This window comes from Anolis carolinensis, chromosome 3 (genome assembly GCF_035594765.1).
Source record: "Anolis carolinensis isolate JA03-04 chromosome 3, rAnoCar3.1.pri, whole genome shotgun sequence".
Taxonomy (NCBI): domain Eukaryota; kingdom Metazoa; phylum Chordata; class Lepidosauria; order Squamata; family Dactyloidae; genus Anolis; species Anolis carolinensis.
In genome coordinates, this window is record NC_085843.1 from 237,289,769 (window position 1) to 237,309,948 (window position 20,180).

General features: G+C 37.9%; 1 protein-coding gene across 4 annotated transcripts in view; it reads right to left on the bottom strand.

Annotated features, from left to right (window-relative positions):
- Nucleotides 1–3,444: 3,444 nt before the first annotated feature.
- dgkd (diacylglycerol kinase delta) overlaps nt 3,445–20,180 on the bottom strand; it is a 91,115-nt gene continuing 74,379 nt past the window's right edge. For 3 of the 4 annotated variants that reach the window (XM_062976405.1, XM_062976408.1, XM_062976407.1), the window contains 12 exons: nt 19,034–19,144; nt 18,628–18,724; nt 17,952–18,059; nt 16,308–16,421; nt 15,809–15,943; nt 14,510–14,661; nt 14,299–14,410; nt 14,088–14,180; nt 11,798–11,917; nt 11,418–11,535; nt 8,482–8,612; nt 3,445–6,905 (listed from right to left, as the gene is read on the bottom strand). In XM_062976405.1, coding sequence (XP_062832475.1) covers nt 6,816–6,905; nt 8,482–8,612; nt 11,418–11,535; nt 11,798–11,917; nt 14,088–14,180; nt 14,299–14,410; nt 14,510–14,661; nt 15,809–15,943; nt 16,308–16,421; nt 17,952–18,059; nt 18,628–18,724; nt 19,034–19,144 — 1,381 coding nt within the window. In that variant the 3' untranslated portion in view covers nt 3,445–6,815. The remainder of the gene's footprint in view (nt 6,906–8,481; nt 8,613–11,417; nt 11,536–11,797; nt 11,918–14,087; nt 14,181–14,298; nt 14,411–14,509; nt 14,662–15,808; nt 15,944–16,307; nt 16,422–17,951; nt 18,060–18,627; nt 18,725–19,033; nt 19,145–20,180) is intronic. The other variant, XM_062976406.1, reaches the window with a different exon arrangement.

Here is a 20,180-nt window from a genome sequence, read left to right on the forward strand (position 1 = left end):
CTCAGAGAGACACACTCAGGGCCTTTCCTTCAGTTAAACAAAAACTGCTTCTATAGGATTCTGCAGAGTACAATGGAAGACTCCTTTCAAACTTATTTTCTTCTTTAGTTGTCCCATGACCACTAAAATCCTCAATGATATCTTCTCTCCTCTGTAATAAACGATAGGACTCCATCCAGTTCATTTCCATGTTGAGAGTATTTACAAGGAAGCTTTTATTGCGTCCACACACTGCCTCATTCATGGAGAGATGTTTGTGTTCGTTCCATAACTTTCCAGTGGTTATTCCATTATGTTGCAGCCTCCCCCACCCCAATACCATTACAAAATGCCATACTGGCAACACTATGTATTTTGTTTAGTAATATTAGGTCTGAGAACCTTCTTTCTGAAATAATCAACTTCTTTAGGATCCTTTCTCTGTCCAGCCAAGCAATAGCAAGTTGAAAAGACCACAAGGGAGCACTCAAGAGCTTTACATAATGCTTCCATATTTCCCCAGTGATTTTATATTTTTATAAATACATTGTTAAAGAGCAATTCGATTTGGTTTCCTGTTAAAATACCCATAAAACTGGCCAATACACATTTTGGTGCCTCAAATGTTAGACTTGTGTCTGGGTATATTTTACCTGATTCCAAAAAAATGGCACCAGTTTCCGCTTATCAGCTCTAGTATTTGAGATACAAAACATGTCATATACCACTTTTAATTCTGCTCACCCATAAAAAATCAGGACATTTTAATGTAGTGTTTAAATTAATATCATTTAAGCATATAGGGGCCAGGCTTAGAACAGAAGGCTAAACCACTGTGCTACAAAGAAATCCTGCCGATCGAAGGGTCAGCAGTTCGAGCCCAGGTCAGGGTGCAGCACTGGCCATTAGCCCCAGCTCACCTGCCCAACTAGCAGGTTGAAAGCAGAAATGCAAGTAGATAAATAGGTACCGCTTTTAGTGGGAAGGTAATAAAGGCACTCTTAAGGACATCAATCAGAGGAAAACTCCTTGGCATGGAAGATGGCGAGACAACACCCCCGCCCCCCGTGGCGGAAGTTGAGCAAAGTCTCCAAGATACCAGAAATAAAATGGGAAAAACTGCCTTTTCCTCTATTTGTGTTGTTTGTCCTTGTTAACTGTATAATCGGCATTGAATGTTTGCCGTATGAGTGTTCTGTGAGCTGATCTGAGTCCCCTTTGGTGTGAGAAGAGCGGGGTAAAAATAGTGTCAACAAATAAGTAAGCATGAAGGAAACATATTAAACACAAAAATAAAAAGTGTACTATATGAAAATCGAATTAATTCATACGAAAAGAACAGATTTATGATACAAAATTTCCATTATAAATTCAACCATATCTAAGAAATTAGAGCTAATGTGGTCTATCCAATGGATTTTTCTGAATCAGCATCCCAAATAATCCCAGAAACAGGCCAAAAAACCAAAATACCTAGCTTTTTTGTTGGGCTTTTTTCAATGTTTAATTGTTATCTTTAGATTTGTTGTGAGCTGCCTTATAGGGAGAAGGTTACGATATAAGTACAATAACATAAAAATTAATACTCTGACTTAATTATGAGATTGATCCATACCTCTCCAGACTGCTCTCATCTTCTTTGGCTCCACATTTGCCTTCAAAGAACAATTTGTTTTTGCCTGAATTTAGGCTTGATCTGCTCTTGGACTCACTAATATGTATTTTTGGTGATCCATGATATCTATAAGTACTCTCCCTCTAGCATCACATTTCAAATGAATTGATTGAACATTGCCCATCCTATTATAATATGGATGCCTCTGTCCTTCATGTTCAGTTACACTTGAGCTCAGCTAATCCTTTCATCACTGTCCTTCCAAGTCTTAGGGCTTCATCATAGATTTGTTGCTTGATTGCACTGGATTAGTTGGTGCCTCCGGTGGCGCAATGGGTTAAACCTTTGTGCTGGCAGGACTGCTGACAAAAAGGTTGGTGGTTCAAATGGGAATGGGGTGAGCTCCTGTCAGCTCCAGCTTCTTATGTGGGGACATGAACGAAGCCTCCCAAGAATGGTAAAACATTTGGGCATCTCCTGAGCAATGTACTTGCAGATAGCCAATTCTCTCACACAAGAAGCGACTTGCAGTTTCTCAAGTCGCTCCTGACACAAAATAAACTAGATTGTGTTCATTCCTTATCACATGCTGTGATTATCCCATTGTTTCACTGCATTATCAATATTATTAGATTCTATGATTACATTGATGGAAACAACTGTTAATGGCTCCAATATTGCTGCTGTTCAACTATTGTTTTGGGTGCAGGCTTCCCCACTCCAGCAAGACTCTTGATAATTCATCACATTTGCATAGAGCAGTGGTTCTCAACCTGTGGGTCCCCAGATAATTTGGCCTTCAACTCCCAGAGATCCTAACAGCTGGTAAACTGGCTGGGATTTCTGGGAATTGTATGCCAAAACACCTGGGGACCCACAGGTTGAGAACCACTGGGATAGAGGCTGAGCTTTTTTGTCTGCTATCAAGTCAACTTCCAACTTGTGGTGACCCTATGCAACAAAAAACCTTAAAGAGACCTAGTTATCAAGCGCTCTGGCTTAGGTCTTGCAATTTCAGGGCCATGACTTCTTGATTGAATCAAAGTTGCAATACAGTCATAACTACTTCTAGTAACCATTGATAGTTCTATACCTCTCTGCACAATTCCTGTTATTTTATTTAGCTTTATTCTGATTGCTTGTCTAATTAAGTCTCCAATACAATGGACAGGAAAATAACATACATTAACGTGTAAACAGAGTAACTTGTATTAATGAGAATATGGCTGTTCTGTTCTTATCATTATTTAATTCTAGGTGAAGAAAGATGCCAGGGACTTCTATGTATCCTATTATCTCTACTACCAATGCCTGTTTGGCGGGTTGAAAAGGCAATATAACATTTAAGGAAATTGAATATTTAGCCTAAATGGAACTAAAACTATCCAATTAATTATTTACATATTGTAGAGCAGAGTCAGATGGAAGTAATAGCTGTTTGTGCAGATTCTACGTCATATAATTTTTGTTTGACTACGTTTGATTCAATTTATTGATGTTAGGTTTAATTCATTGATGCTAGGTTTAGTTTGATGTGAGGTTTTAACATTATTTTTATATGTGAAGTTTTTCATATATGGATTTTTCTGGGATTTTATGTCAGTATTTGTTTTTATAGCAGCATTGAATGTTTGCCGTTGTATGCTGGTATCCGCCCTGAGACCTCTGGGGAGATAAGGTGGAATACAAATGAAGTTTTATTTATTATTATTTATTTATTACTGAACACAGAGAATATCTCTTTGCTTAAAGGTCAACTTCCTTGGACAACATTTGGCACCAGACTCATTTTGAAGACGAGGATATTCAATATTACTCCTTCTGAATGAATATAACAATTTACAGGAAGCTCAGAAACAGATTTTTTAATATATACAAGAACAATATATTTACAACAAATAGCTGCAAAATATGTACATACAAGAGGCGTCCATGGCAATCACGGTATAAATTAAAATAATAAATAGCATGTTCTACTTTTAAGGCACAAAACCTTCTTCCCAAGACTGTACAGATTGAAATGCTTCCCTATGTTTTTGACAGATCACCATAATGGTTACAGCAACCCTGAAAAAACAGTCCGCAGTGAACAACTGACATCAAATGACTTATAAAAACAGTTTTCTTCCTTTTCTTTACATCACAAACATCTGTTAAGATACATAGAGTTTTGTGTAAACAGTCTTTAATTTACCATTCAAACTATATTCACCTTTAAATAATACTAAAAATAATTTTAAAATGATCTAGGTGGTTAGAGCTTCTCAGCAGATACTGGCACCGAGTGCCTCCTTACAGTTCCTATCAGAGACGCACATTCTAGTGGAATTTGTACTTTTCAAGTGTCCAGAGACTGAAATTGTGAATATATCCACTAGAAATAAACATTAAATAACTGGCTGAAGTCCTATGCGTAAGTACGTGAGGACAAACCATCCAATTCCGTGGAACGTATTTCTGGAATAAACATATATAGGATCGTACTGCTTATTCATGTATGCATCTAGCAGCTGCAGTGAATTAAAGATGGATATTCTGCAACCTGAAAAGCTACTTTGGTTAGAAAACCATGTGTTATATCTAACCAGCATCTTCTACTTGGAGATGCTAGTTCACTGACTCCTATTTCACTGACTCCTGTCAGTGAGATAGGAGGGGGAAATTCCCCCAATAGCTACCAACATTATTTGAAGAGTGGCACAAGTGTGTGACCAAAGATTGGCTAGCATAATGTTGGCTCTGATCCCATACCCCCTTCTTCTTAAAGATGGTCAGGACTGGCACTTCTTTTAACACTATTCAACATACCAAACTGAAATTTAATGGACCCAATACAAAACACTAACAGGTAATATTCCAGTGACAGGCCAAGAAAAATAACCACAAAACATAAAAAATGGCATTTTCTTCAAAATGGAATGCATCTCATTTCCAACTCAAATTAAATAAATAGTATAAAATGGGCCAACGAATATCCAGCTGGAATACCTTATGATTCAAGTGTCCTGTTTTATAAAATTAAAATAATCTAGTTGAAATTCAATGTTGAAATGTCTAGCTTGCCATGGTATTCCTCACAAGCTTTTCATTTTGCTTTTTTCATTTTATTTAGTCAGCAAAATATATATATATATAGTAAACAGTTCCTAGGCAGACAGCAGAGGTACATGCTTGTGCTACTCTGGTGGTTTTTTTTTTTTATAAGGTCCCGTTTTTGCACACAGAAACCATCTTACTTCTGGTAGGAATAAATGCATTCAGAATGGGCCTCAGCCCTATAATTGCTCCACCTCCCCCATTAAACATAAATGCAAATGTAAAAGCACTCGACACACAAATCCCATTTCCTAAATTGAAAGAAAAGGTGGCAAACCTCTTGATTCTCAAATCCAACGCATCGACTCTTACAAAGCATTATATTGGAATATGTCGGGATTGGCGTCAGTGCAAAAACATTTGAGAGAACTGTTAACAAGCAAACTCCCTGTAAATAGTTTTATCAAAAGCTGATATCACTTGAATGCAGAACAGAACAGACATCCTATTATGCTGAGTCAAGGAAATATAACAAAGCTGCTTTTCTTACAGCACGATGAAAAAAGCTAAAAAAGAAAGCATCTTTAATTCTACATGAAAATTCTAGAAGCAGAAAAACAAGCACTACAGTTCTTCCACAGTGAAATAGAAAGAAAAATGTGGGGTTTTTTGCTGTGTCTTTTTTTAACGTGGTGATTCAGCTCCCTGAGGTGTTCACTAGGAATTGGAAGAGGCTGCAGTACGATTTTCACCAATTACAGAGTGGCAGAAATTATCTTTACATTGTTTTTGATGGTGGGTGGCATACTGCAAAATGTGGCACAGGCTTTGAAAATGAAAGCATTCAGGACAGTGAGTTTTCTGGTAAATACCTGTGCCTTGCAAGTTACATTCCTCCAAACATGCACAAATACTCTATTACCAGTAAGGCAAAATTATCTTGGCAAACAGTGATAATGGGACAGATCCAGAAAAACATGGAGCTTAGGTTTAAGATCTCTTCTGTGAATTCTATTAGAAGTTTGATTCTAGTTTTCCATAAATAAGACCATGTCATCATCTCCTGCAAAATAAGTGACAGGAAGAAACAAGAGCAGATAACATTCGGAAGTGATGCCTCAGAAGAACTTCTGAATAATTCAGTGAAATTGCATTGGTAAAGATTTGCCTGGGATTTCTCCTAAAACAGAGGAATATTGTGTATGCCTGAAGCAATGTTCTAGGTTTGTAAGGCTCAGGAAACAGTCTTGAAAAGGAAAAATGTCACATCCTGCCCAATAACTAAGCACAGAAGGCTCCTTTGTTGTCTCCAAAAGTGCCCAAACAGTTATGTGTGTGTTTTAGACTGTTCACTGAGGAGCAGAGTCAACAACACATTCTGCCCCCTGAGATTCACTTCTCGTTTTTCAGTATTTCTAGGCACTTGATGTTTTGAGTCAGAACAATGTGAAATCCCATTCCATTGACAACTACAAGGATTACAAGATAATGAAACTGTTTTAGTGTTAAGAATAACTTGTGTTCCTAGAAAGTAAAACAGAATCAGTACATACAGATCAATGTTAAATTTGTTTCTCTGATTTTAGAGAAAGGGGACTCATTGAAAGAGGATCCTTCTAATTTGAACTGACTTGGAATTTATCCCAAAGCATCGATAATAATGGACTGGTATTAGGTATGCTTAAATTACTTCTTTTGTAATTTTCTTTGCTGTCCCAAGTAGTTAGGTTATAAACTCATTGTTTGCTTGTCAGTAGTTAATTTTTAACAAAGGGGGAACAGGAGCTTTCATAGTTCTTAACACCTATCAAGATCCTCAGTCATAAGGAAAGTGAGAATATTATCTTCTATGACTAACTCTACACACACAAAAATTGTTGTTCACAGGATCATTTCCTAGGGTTGGCAGAAAGGTGTTTAGCATCTAGCAAGTGTCTTCGGGCCTGAGTTAAAGGCAGTTGGTTAGGACAAAGTTAACACTGGCATTGATCACAAGGTGCTGCTTGACTGGATAGCATTGTATCCCACATCAGAAAGGTAGCACCATGAAAAGCTGGATTTGAGCTCTTAACACAGACGGCAGTGTTTGGCTGATCCACAGAGACAATTCTGATTGCGTCTGTTGTGTATGTGTCAAAACGCAGCTATCAGGAGGAATGGTAAACGCAAGCTCTGAAAACAGATGCTAAGCCTCGTTGGCAGGAATATTCTTGCTCAGTTCCTTGATCCCATGCAATATTCTCTTCATGTGGCCCACTTTGGTCACTCCTAGGTCCTGAAAAAAGAGAGGTAAGGAAATAAAACTCTCAGGCCACAGACACACCTGGACAATGTTAACCTGCTGAATTCCTCCCAAAATGGAACTTGAGAAAATCAACATAATTGATAGATTTGGCATGCGAAGGGATCTCGTAACACTTTGGAGACAAACTGAAAAATTGTACTATAAGCTTTTGTAGACTTAGTATATTTCCTCAGATATATGAAGGAAGTAGGCCAATACTACAAAAGCATCTGTTACAAGTTTATGTATTCAATTAGTCCCAAAGGTACTACAAGATCTCTTTGCATACTGATGTTCCAGACAAACATGGCTATGTCTTTAAACTGGACCCTCGCTGATAGATTTAGTGTCTCAAAAATTAAGAATAGGGCCACAAAGCCTGACAACAAACAAAGCATTGTGGAATAAGCTTGAAGCAGCAATATGGTATCAATGCAAATGAGAGAGAAATCTTTGACAGTCAGGTTCTGTTAGAAGCCAAGAAGATTTGCAAGGATCTTTGGAGGCAACCGGCACTTCCAGAAGACATGAGAAAAAAATGATAAATTGTGTGACACAAAAGGAACACATAAATAAATAAATTCTCCAGGTAGATACAAGTGAACTAAGGATCACACAGTAGGAACATTTGCAAAAACACTTTTCAATCTTAAGTTTATAACAATATACATCTACATGAGAGAGATCTGCTTAGATATTTTATGCTTCAACAGCAGAAACAGCATCTCATAAATGTTAGAGAATGCTTAGCGTAATATGTTTTCAATCTAGTTTTGATGCTCAAAATGTATGCCTGTGGCTTTTTTAAAAAATGTGTGACTGCCATTTGTTCGTCACATTAACAGAAAGGATTTGCAAAGCTTGAAAAGGAGTCAATTATTTATGGAGCCACACAGGCCATTGAGAACATGAAGCAATACTCATATAAAAATGCTCGGCTATTGCCTGGATCCACTGGTCGCAGGGGTTTACTGATCTCTACTTGCAGCAAGCATTCAACTGGCTGACAACTTGCACCGGCTGTTGTCTCATGCATTTTCTTGGTAATCTGCATTATTTGAAATATGGTTATCATTCAACTTCTTTAACAATCCTTTATGAAAAAATACAAAAAAAAACATTGGGGCACTTACATAATTCAAATAACAACATTAAGATCTTACATTATGGAGGACAGTAGTGAACTCTGTGCCTGATCCACAACTTCAGGAGACTAGACTTTTAAAATTTTGCTAGGTTTGCGTTCAGAACCAACCACCTTTTCTCTGACCTAACTCTGCCAAACCACAGGAGTTAAATATATCTGTCACTCTGTCTAAAGCAGGCATGGGCAAACTTCAGCCCTCCAGGTGTTTTGGACTTCAACTCCCACAATTTCATAAAGCCAGTAGGCTCTTAGGAATTGTGGGAGTTGAAGTTCAAAATACCTGGAGATCTGATGTTTGCCTATGCCTGTTCTAAAGCCACCTAGAACGGAGAGCGTGCAGACCAGCTCCAAGCACAGTCAGCAGAAATAGTCATGCAAATGCATACAAGTTGCATTTGATTAAGTTGCTCATGGAAATACCTTGAGGTCTCTCCGTTCGAGATGCAGGAGCTCAGAGCCCCGGACGTCATGCCGGATGAAGATATCTTTATATTCACAAAGACTGAGGTGCTCAAGCCAGGCAGCAACCTCCTCCGTTCCCCAGAGGTGAACTGTCGGAGATGGAAAAGCAGGAGTGTGTTGAGTACCCACCGCCCAGAGAGGAAAAGGCAGCAAAGAAAAGGGGAACACCACCAAATGCCAACATTGCACAAAAGAAGAAAGATAAACAGTAATATCACCCACAGAATAAAGAAAGAGAAAAGGTTCAACAATTCTATAATAAGGGAAAAGAGAGCAAAGTAAGAAGGGAAGGCATGGTCTTAAATGGAGGCTAGATGTAGCTTGGTTTTATCTGAAAAATAATGAATTTTTATTTGCCATAAGATAAATCTGGTCAATTGGTGGAAAATGTTGCTTTAAAACATATGTTTGGGGGCTTGTTCAAACACATGTGTTGGCACCTTTATGTATGGTGAGAGAAGAACTTGATCTTTCCCTTCTCTTTTACAACACATAAAACCCAATGCCTAAAAGAGAAAATTTTACCCACATGTAAAGCAGAGATGAATGCACTTTAGCCCCACAGAAATAAATCTGTATTAAACTAGAATCCTAGTGTTTCCCTGGTTCAAGTTAGCAACTCTGAAAGGAGAACATTAAATTTATCATGCAAAATAGCTTTGGATAATATGCTCAGCCCAGATGTTTTTGTTATCCGAACTGGAGCTCACACACAAATCATCACTGTTTTTACTTAAGCTTTTTGTCTAATTTAAGACGAGGAAATTCTAAAAGTTAGAAACTTCTGCTAATCCATTGCAAATCACCCTGGGGATTTAACATTAGACCTGGTCTGGAGTCTGTCCAGTCCCACAGCTAAGATGTTGGGGACATGGATAACAGATTTGCAGAAGCCAGAACCTTATTTCAACTACCATTAAGGCTGCAAAAAAGCACTTTCTCAATATGCAAAAGGGATCATGAAGCACTTTTGAAACGAAGAGCAAGATGTTGGTAGCATCAACTTTAATAGACATAAGTCCGCTTCATCAGATGCACTTTCTCAACAGATTCTCAGTGGTAATAACAAAACAGCAACACAAATCTCTACCTAAGCACTTAGATGACTCCAAAGACCTCTCTGGCTTCAATGGTTTTGTAAAAACAAACTCTGCGACTAGAATATTTAACCTGTCCAACGAGTTTTATTTTGTGGGGATCACCCCCATTTCCTTGCTTTTTCCACTGAAGCATCAGTTGCTGATTATTGAATTTAATGGTTGGCCACTCTCAGAGGTGTTGCTCATTTCTGGTCTCACCACAGTGAGTGCTGTCTCCCTAACTTAAACCCACAAAGACAATTGTCTATTTGACATCTGATCCTGGACAGATCTTGAATCAGGAAGAATCCAAATTAAAAAAAAAGTGTTAACCTTTAGAGTGGGCAAAGCTCTCGGATATTCTTAGTCTTACTATGCCTGAAGGATCCAAGCAGATGGGACTATTGTAAAGTCACTGCAATTGCCATCATTCATTTCCATCTACTCTAGTCATCCTGGGACACACTGCTGCATGGGGAAACTTTCTTGGCTTACTAAGCCAAGACATAAGTGTGCTTTTTTATTAAACATGTAGCAATTTCCTCTTCTCCATTTGCCCTGTTTCTGTATGAAATTTTGTAGTTTCAATGAACTCAATTTCCTGTCTTTTTTGAACTGAGAAACAAGTTATCAGATTTAAAAGTCAGGATCATAAACCAATTTCAGAAACATTTTAAAATCCTGGATTGTTCCAAATGGGCAATCATAGTTTCCAGGTTTAATCAAAAATAGTAAACTATGGCCAACTGGAGATTTTCACGTTTCTTTTGGATGAACTGCATAACAAGGAAAGAAGAGGCTATATTCATGGGTAAACTATATATTCATCACTGGATAGAGCCTGTGGAGGGAATCAAAGATTGCATGCACTCTTCACATCCGTATATTAAGACTATGGATAATGTGATCAAGTTTGTTCTGCCTTTTTCTTGATCAGCACCTTTATTTGCACCCATCCAACTAGTTCATTGTCATTTTTTTGTATTTCTTTCAAGGTAAAAAAAATTCAGAACAGCCATTCAGCCTCCACATAAGAAGCAAGGATAACATAATCCTACAATACAGATCAGAAAGGGAAAACAGGTAGAAAGAGAGAAATGGGGGATGATATATTCCACAAAATCAGTAAGAAAGTGGATGATACCACGGGCCCCACAGGACAAAGAATATTTGTGTAACAAAGCATATAAGACAATTAATCAATTAACTCAAGTAGAAAGAAAGTGTCCTGATACCATTTGAAATTATGATTTCAAGGGGTCATTTTCAATATCATACTAACCAATAAAAATTATAGTTCAGGGTGTATTAGTGATGATGCAGAATTCCCAAATAATTAGACATGGAACTTGATTAAAGCCTTGGACTAAATCAATGGAAGAAATAATTAATCAAATCATGGGATTATTAGCAGTGGGAAATCTGGAGTTTTGCAGACTTGGGCTCAGCAGTCCTTTTGCTCTGTAAAATTTTATAACTCCTTAAACGAAGTCCTGTGGCCTATATCCTAAAACACCAGTGGAAGTCAGCTAGCTGGAGATTGGTTTCAGCTTCTGCATTTCAGACGTAGTGAGTGGTGTTGCACATATCCAACAGAGAACACCACAAATACATTCAGGTGCGAGGGAAATATTGCTATGGAAATGTAAGAAACTTGTTAACACAAACCAAGGGGTAAACACAGGCAAGAGTGAGGGGGGAAGGTGGGATATTCAGAAAGGAAAAGGTGAGGCATTTTTGTGTATAGATGTGCATATGCACATACTGATATGTTTATGAAGAAGGGCAAAGAGGAAATACACAGAGAGGCGGTACCTGGCAATCCCAGGCTGCTCCGTGTCTCCTTATTCTTGTTGTTTTTATCCTTTTTAAACTTTGTCACCAGGCGAAATTTACCACTCCGGCTGCGTTTAGAATATTCCAGCATTTGGTTCTATAAGGAAAAGAAATTATGGAGATCACAATACAAGTATTTGCACATATACCATACAATATAAAGATTATTTTTCACACAAAGTGTTTCTGCATAAGGACTACCGAAGACTAATAAAAATATGCCACCTCATTAATTGTATATTTAATCTTGCTGCATTAATGGCGTTCATATTAGTTTAGGAACCGTTGAATGTTTGAGCCCAGTGGCAGAATGAGATCCAAAGCCTCAGCAGCCCAGCTTTCTTATTCTAACAAGTTACCTCTTCGTCACTGGGCTCCATGAGTTGCCACAGCCAAGGAATGTCTGCTAGTTTCCTCATATGTAAGTCCATTTCATTCAAGGCTGCCAGGAGCTGCTCCTTCTGTGGAGGGTCCAATTGCTGCATCAGAAATAAAAAACATTCAGAAACACTGAAGACCCTCAAAGTTGAATGCAGACTTGTTTCACGTCTTCTGGGCATATTTGACCTGCTGATTCCAAAAATAGCATGTTTTTCCCATCAGCTCTAGTTTATGAGATACAGAACATATGCTATATATATGTATACCAGTCTTAATTTGCTCGCCCATAGAAAATAATGACAACCATATCTAAGAACTAGAGCTGATGCAGTCTATTCAATGCAATTTTCTGAATAAGCGCCCCAAGTAACCCCAGGAACAGGCCTAAAGGCACCAAGAAAACTATTTTTGTTGGGCTGTGTAATCAGCTAATGTCTCTGATCTTTAAATAAACTTCTTCAGGTAGTCTCTTGAAAATTAATATTAAAAATTCCTTCCTCAAAAATTCATTTCTCTGAAACATCTTGTTTTTTTTCTAAATATCTCTAAATCGTTATCAAATTTTCAGAAGTAATTTAGGTATGTGGTTTGTTTTCAAGTAACAACATATAAAGACCATAAAAGCAGTAAAGATAGTCAAAAAAAGGAAACAACTTGGAAAAATACATGGTCTATTTACAACACAAACTAACATGCCACAAAACTGTACTGCAATGGTGCCTTTATTGACCCATCTACTTCTAAAACTGCTGCCAAATTATAAACACATCCTGTGTTTACAAAGGATTGGGCGACTGCATGCCAGAAAAATTGTCCCCAGGCACTGTCAGTTGTTTCCTTCCTGGATTCAGCCACTGGCAATGTTTGTGTTTGTCTTTCAATTGTGCAGAATTCCTGGAAGTATATCACAAGAACAATGTGTGATAGCTAAAGACAAACAACAAACATTCTCTCAACGAACCAGGCATAAAACGGTCTTCTCATTTTTGTGCCAGACAGAATGGACAACAGCAGAAGGGTTACTGAAACACCCAGCAAGAATGATGAGCAGGCATTAACTCAACCATGTGCCTCAATCATGTGACTAATTGATGAGTACATTTAAGACGGGATGTTGGCTTAGTTAGTGTCTGAATACCTTTACCATAAGATAGCACTTGCTTATTTGCTTCCTAAGATATTTTCTCTGTCTTGCCCCTACTAGTATAACCTACCCTGTTTCCCTGAAAATAAGACATCCCCAAAAAATAAGACCTAGTAGAAGTTTTGCTGAATTGCTAAATATAAGGCCTCCCCCGAAAGTAAGACCTAGCAATGTTTTTGTTTGGAAGCATGCCCGGCGCCTGCCAAACAAAACACCATAGCTTGCAGGATTGGTAAATGTACATAATAATAATAATAATAATAATAATAATAATAATAATAATAATAATAATAATAATACCCCGCCTTCATCTCCTCAGAGGGACTCGGGGCAGCTTACATACCAGTTGTATATGGAAATAATGGTAGTAACAAGAAATTCTTGACAGGAGTCACAGTTTGTCTGGTTTAGTTATATTGGTTTGTGATGACAACTACTGCACAGTATAGAATCAATGTTCATTTTTTTTTGTTCAACAATGAATATGAATTCTTCTTCATGGAAAAATAAGACATCCCCTGAAAATAAGACCTAGCACATCTTTGGGAGTAAAAAATAATATAAGACACTGTCTTATTTTCGGGGAAACATGGTAGTAGTTTTATCTGTTTTGGATTATTTTTATTTTTTTGCTTTATGGACAAATTGGTAATGTTCAAAACTGGACAGTGATCCATTATAAGCTGCCAAATATTGTTAGCCCCTTTGGGCCTTGCTCCAGTAAAAAGGTAGGGCATAAAGAAAAATAAATACATTCTATGAAGGACAATCTGACACACCAATCATTTGGGAGGAAACTAAGAAGGACAAGCTACCAAATATCCTACTAGATATTCTACTAATATTCCAAATCACTGCTATTTCTTCTGACAAAAGAATGGATTATTTGAGAATATACTGGCATTTATCATTTTAATAAGCATTAGCTTGTGCTACCTGTCCTATACCATGGAAGATAAATCAATGCATACTGTAATAGTAAGTTTACTAAGGATGATAAATTGCAGAAATACAAACTTAAAACACTGAATGATGAAATTACAATAATAAAAATAATGGCAAATATAAATATCTAGCTATTAAACTGCATGAAAAGGAGAATAAATGTCTGCAAAATGCCTTACCAGGGCCATCTTCCCAGCCAAGAGAAGTTCAGTCTCATTGTGCAGAGCCTTCACATTATTTACCATCTCTACAACAAGGTTGCAATTCAGGCCCTGTGGAAAAGTCATACACATAAAGAACAGGAAATTGCAATTAATCTAACCCAACACAGGACAACCTGAGAAGCCAATCATTTGGGGGGAAACTAAGAGGGAGAAGCTAATATAATACCTCTGTAGATTTGGATTTAGCATATACTTTGTCCATTGATTTGGAGCTAGCATTGACTGCATGAGCAAGTTCTTGTTCCATGTCTTGAAATGATTGGGCAATTTCCCGTATGCTGTAGAGGGGGGTGAGAAAACACAACAGGAGACACCTTCTGGTTGCCATCCCACCACCTTCTCCGTGTGAACCCAGAAAAGGCAGAAAACAGTCTCACCTGTGAATCAAAGCTCCTGCTGCTCGGCAAAACTGATTGATGTGAATGGATTCTTCTTCAGATATAATCTCTGGATGCAATGAGAAAGAAGGAGGCCGAGCTAGCTCACACTTCTGTTTGTCTTCCCAGGATTTTAGGGTATTCTCAAATGCCTGAAAAATCCAACAATGGAAAAATGTTTCATTGTCCCTAACCATGACATGACTCATAGTTAAGAATGGGGATGGGACAATAGGAAGTGAGAGAAATTTACCCCCAGGAAGGGAAATTCAATCTTGAAAGCGTTATCATGGAAAAAGGTGTTTCAACTGAAGCTTTATCACCAATCCTTTTTTCCACAACAAATTAAGTTTTTCAAAATCCAGTTATCACAGGGACATAACGTTAAGTCTTCTGAACAGGGGCACAGACAGCAAAACAAACACCACAGGGTGTTAACTCATCCCTGTGCTATCTAAAACTAAAAATATAATACATACATATACATATATGGCTAGAATTACACTTAAAATGTATCTGTTCTGACTTACATACAAATTCAACTTAAAAACAAATCTACTGAACCTATATTGTTAGTAACTTGGAGACTGCCTGTATATATTATGTACTTGCTGAATTTCTATGCTTTCAACACACTAATTCTGTAAACATGGTTAGAGAGCTCTCTGGTATATAAAGCTATAAAGTGATGTCTGAAATTTGAGTGATTAATAAATATACTGTGGTATAAGCTTTGAATACTAAAGCTTACCTCAATAAATACAAGAGGTGTTGTCTTGATTACATATATCTACACACATGGGGGCAGGGTGGCTGGGTTTGTAAACACGGAAAGGAAATGAAATCCAGAATATGCCGACAGTGACAATCACATTTTTAACAGCAGCCATTCACAAAACAGTTGCTGATAATTCAAATATCCTTGTATTACAAGCCAATTAAAATGCATAGTTTGATATAATCATTCATCCTTTTAATGTAGGTGGGCAATAAACAACATGCAAATTTTGAAATTTTGTTGGAAAACGTAATGTATGAAAACCACAAGGTTAGGATGTAGAGGAACATGGAGAGCAGGATTATATAGAGAAACCAGTGAATGTTCTCTTAATTCATTATTTTCAAAGAATTTAGTCATGGTGGCAGAAATAGTTATTGAAAACATCTGTGTTAAGGGGAATGTGCCAAGCCACAATGGGATGCAGGAGGCCAACATAGCCCACAATTCCATGAAATTGCCCCCACATATTTTTTTTTATGTGCATAAACACGCAACATGCACAAAATTACTCCTCTTACCCTATCTCTGGTTAGTGTTTGTGCCCTGTTTTTATGAACAATCCAAATATATCCTGGAGGTTGGATCCAAGCTTCTCCATCAACTTGCACAGGAACTCCCTCATCTCCCAGGATTGCAATCTTCACTGTCCGACACTACAGGAAATTCACATGTTAAATGCATCCTAAATAATTAAACAGGGTATGTTTCACACACACTATCACTGACATTTCCCTGTGCTGCACCACAGCCAATGGCTTTCTCAACGTACTTCCTCTAGTACAAGTCAGAAACGGGACTACTGCTACAAAGTAATGTCTGGACTTCCATTCTCTACCCAGAGAGAAGCAATATTTAGAAACCAGCAGTGATTAATGCTGAGTACTTTCTGTTAATTGTGCACAGATAAGCTTTATGAAACAATCAATACCTCTTCAGTCCTTTACTAGAAAACCAAATCATGTCTGAAATGTTATGTGGACAGTAACCTGCCAGAGAACGTTTTAAAATGTGAAATACCTGGGCAATCCGGTGATGCTGTAGATTGATCACACGCGAGACAGCCATCTGCATACTGCCAAATACAGCCACAACTTCCAGAATCTTGTCATCAAAGGAAGGGGCTGTAAATGTCTAAGGAAACAAAAAACTAATTTACTTTTGACTTCAGTTAAAATAGATGTCTTTATCAATAATGAAACTGTACCTTCCCTTCTTGAAATGTAGAAGCATGGGTAGCTAAGCAATATGTTAATGGGAAGATCCTTCCCACAGCTACTTCAGGTACAATTTTACCATGCACAAGGGAGATACCGCAGTAGAAGCATACTATTCACGGTATACATCCAATGTGCCACTTATTGCTACTGCAGGTCAAACAGTCGTAACAGATTGTTTTTTGGGGGACACAAAGCAGAAGAAAAACTGTTGGAGACTTAATTCCAGTGAAGCTCCTTACACTGAGGATTAACCTGTTAGGAAGCATATTACTTTTTCCAACAACTGAAACTTCAAGTTTCCGCATCAGAGAGCATGATTAGAGGAAGAGAGAAGAACAATGGAATGCAAAAGCAACTGGACAGCAAACGTATCTCTCAAACACACTCTTCCAAAACCTAAATACGCTTCCAGTCATACCAACATGTCTGCTGAAGTTGCTTCCATGATTCAGTATTATGTACACTGCTTCTCACCTTCCTACTGGTAACTAGGAAGCCATACAGTTTTAACAGAGAAATAGCATTAACTGCCTACAGAACTGCATCTACAACTGACAATGCCAAGCCATCTGTTCCTCCAACAATTTAATTCAGACTCCGCATATTGATGACAGTAGAAATCAAATGCTGCTAAACACAAATGTCTTCTGGATGAGACACAGAATGACCACAACCCAGCACAGGCAAGAGTCTCCTTATTGTTCTTAGAACACTGCCAAGATGAAGGAGGAAGGCCCCAAGAGCAAAATATATGTTTTTCCTAATATGACTACTGCAGGAATGACAATGACAGACATATTGATAACAGGGGACCCAGACTGCTCAATCAGCATTCTAACATGATCCTCTGAGCACATCCTCTCTTCTCCACAACCACTTTCTGATTCATCTGTTCTAACTCTGATATTTACCCACAGTGGGCACCCTCATCAACACCCTTTAGAAAAATGCAACTCCCATCATTAACAGTTTAGATGAGAGTGGTAATCCAAACAGATGGACAATGTTGAGCCACACTTTTATACCCTAGTAATATATAATATTCAGATAAAGATAAAAAGATGTCAGAGGCAGGGAAGATATATCTAGCAGATAGAGAGCAGGCACTCTCTATCTGCCGGATAAATATATGCTTCATTTTTAATACTGACATCTTGATTTAATTTCTCTTAGCAAATGTAAATGTAGTAATAAAATCAACTGCAGCAATAGGTGCTTATTGGATTCTTTTTATTCTTAAAGTATCTTTGTGGCTTTAGAAAAAGCGAATCCAAGCACAAGATCCAACAGAATATTCTATATACTGTACTTGTTAACATTATGAGAAGTGAGATTTCAATTGAACAGCATCACTTTTTTTCCTTTTCTATTCTTTCCTTTTGAAAAACGATGGGAGGTGTTAATCTGCAGACATTCTCAACTGGTAAATCTGAGAATTACTTACATCGTCTTCTTTAGTGCCTCCCCAAAAGTTGGTGCCTCCAGCATAGCTAGGGATGTTGAGAACTGCAATTCCTTGAAGACTGGGCAAAGGAATTGGACGCCCATCACACTGCAAAATATACAGATGACTTTATATTGCATAAACATGTTCAAATGAAATAGCTGTCAGTGTTTATCTGGATATCTGATTTTACCACCTAACATTATCCACTTCTTGACTGCAGATATGATAGAAGAAATACTACATCTACAGCTGTTCTGAGTTTTCACCACTAGGGAGGGGAATACAGAAGGAAAAGAAAGTATGGCATAGGTAAAGGTAAGTTAAGTCCAGTCATGTCTGACTCTGGGGGTTGGTGCTCATCTCCATTTCTAAGCCGAAGAGCCGCTGTTGTCCGTAGACACCTCCAAGGTCATGTGGCGGGCATGACTGCATGGAGCACTGTTACCTTCCCACCGGAGCGGTACCTATTGATCTACTCACATTTGCATGTTTTCGAACTGCTAGGTTGGCAGAAGCTGGAGCTAACAGCGGGCGCTCACTCCGTTCCAGGGATTTGAACCTGGGATCTTTCAGTCTGCAATTTCAGCAGCTCAGTGCTTTAACACACTTCGCCACCGGGACTATTCCACAACAAATGACCGAACAAGTTAGAGGATGTCCTAGGATACATTACCTCTAGCAAAACTTTCTGTTCTAGGTTTTTGTAGGTTCTGTGTAGCAGCTCCTTTGTCCCAAGAACTCCATACCACATCATGTTTTTTGTACGACTTCTGATAAGGAAAAGTGAAGCTCAAGTTATCCCATGAATCAGATTATGGAACTCAGATCAATTTTTTTCTGATTTAATCCAGCTATTAAATTACATCAAACTATCTTCTAAAGCAAGAACTAGTAAAGACATTTAATTATCACTATGCTGATTGTTCTTTATTGTACATTAGAATTGACCAAAATGATGATGCTTTTCATAAGATGTGCTACCTTTAGTAGATTGAAGCAGTTTAGTATATTTATGTGTGGCACAAGAAGTCATGGATTTTTAAACACTCTAAAACAGTTTTTTCAAATGATCAATGTACCTGCACTTTTCTGGGTGCTCATCACGCTTGTTGTTGAAGTCCAAAGAGATTTTTGCATCCAGTCCAATTCCAAAATAGTTGTTCATCACACATTTTTCTACATAACAATCACTGTAAAAAAGTAAAAAAAAACCCATAGTGGGGGTTTAATGTGGTGGGATATTTGACTACCCCCACACCATGCCTTCTAAAGCTACCAGTAAAGCTACCTGATGCACCTTTCCTATACATTCACACAGGATGCACACTACATGCACTAGAAATTAAAAATGTTGTAATATGGTGTGGGATTATGCCTATTTATACAGTAGAGTCTCACTTATCCAACATAAACGGGCCGGCAGAATGTTGGATAAGCGAATATGTTGGATAATAAGGAGGCATTAAGGAAAAGCCTATTAAACATCAAATTAGGTTATGATTTTACAAATTAAGCACCAAAACATCATGTTAGACAACAAATTTGGCAGAAAAAGTAGTTCAATACGCAGTAATGCTATGTAGTAATTACTGTATTTACGAATTTAGCACCAAAATATCAGGACATATTGAAAACATTGACTCCAAAAATGCGTTGGATAATCCAGAATGTTGGATAAGCGAGTGTTCGATAAGTGAGACTCTACTGTATATATAAAAATGTAATGTGAGGTTTTACTATAGAGTAAACAACAAAACCACTGAACCAAATCACACCCAATTTGGCCACAAAAGACATAGTCATCCAATCTGTCATTCAAACAAAAAAAACTTAGAAAAATAAAGCTCAAATTAGAGGACGAGAAAGAGCCATTTTCCCTCTTTAGAAAACAGAAAGGTAGGCCCCACCCCCTTTAGGCCCCACCCACTTCATATCCTAGCAATTCCCTCATACAAAATGGCACTCAGGGCACAGGCAGAGTGCACTTAGGCCTCATCCACACTGCCTATAAAATACAGATTATCTGATTTGAACGGGATTATATGGCAGTGTAGACTCAAGTCCCCCCACGCAGCTATATAACCCAGAATGCCAAGGCACATAATCCACAGTATCTGCTTTGAACTGGATTATCTTGAGTCCACACTGACATATAACCCAGTTCAGTGTGGATTTTATACAGCTGTGAAAAAGGGGCATCATATAATCCAGCTCTAAACAGGTAAT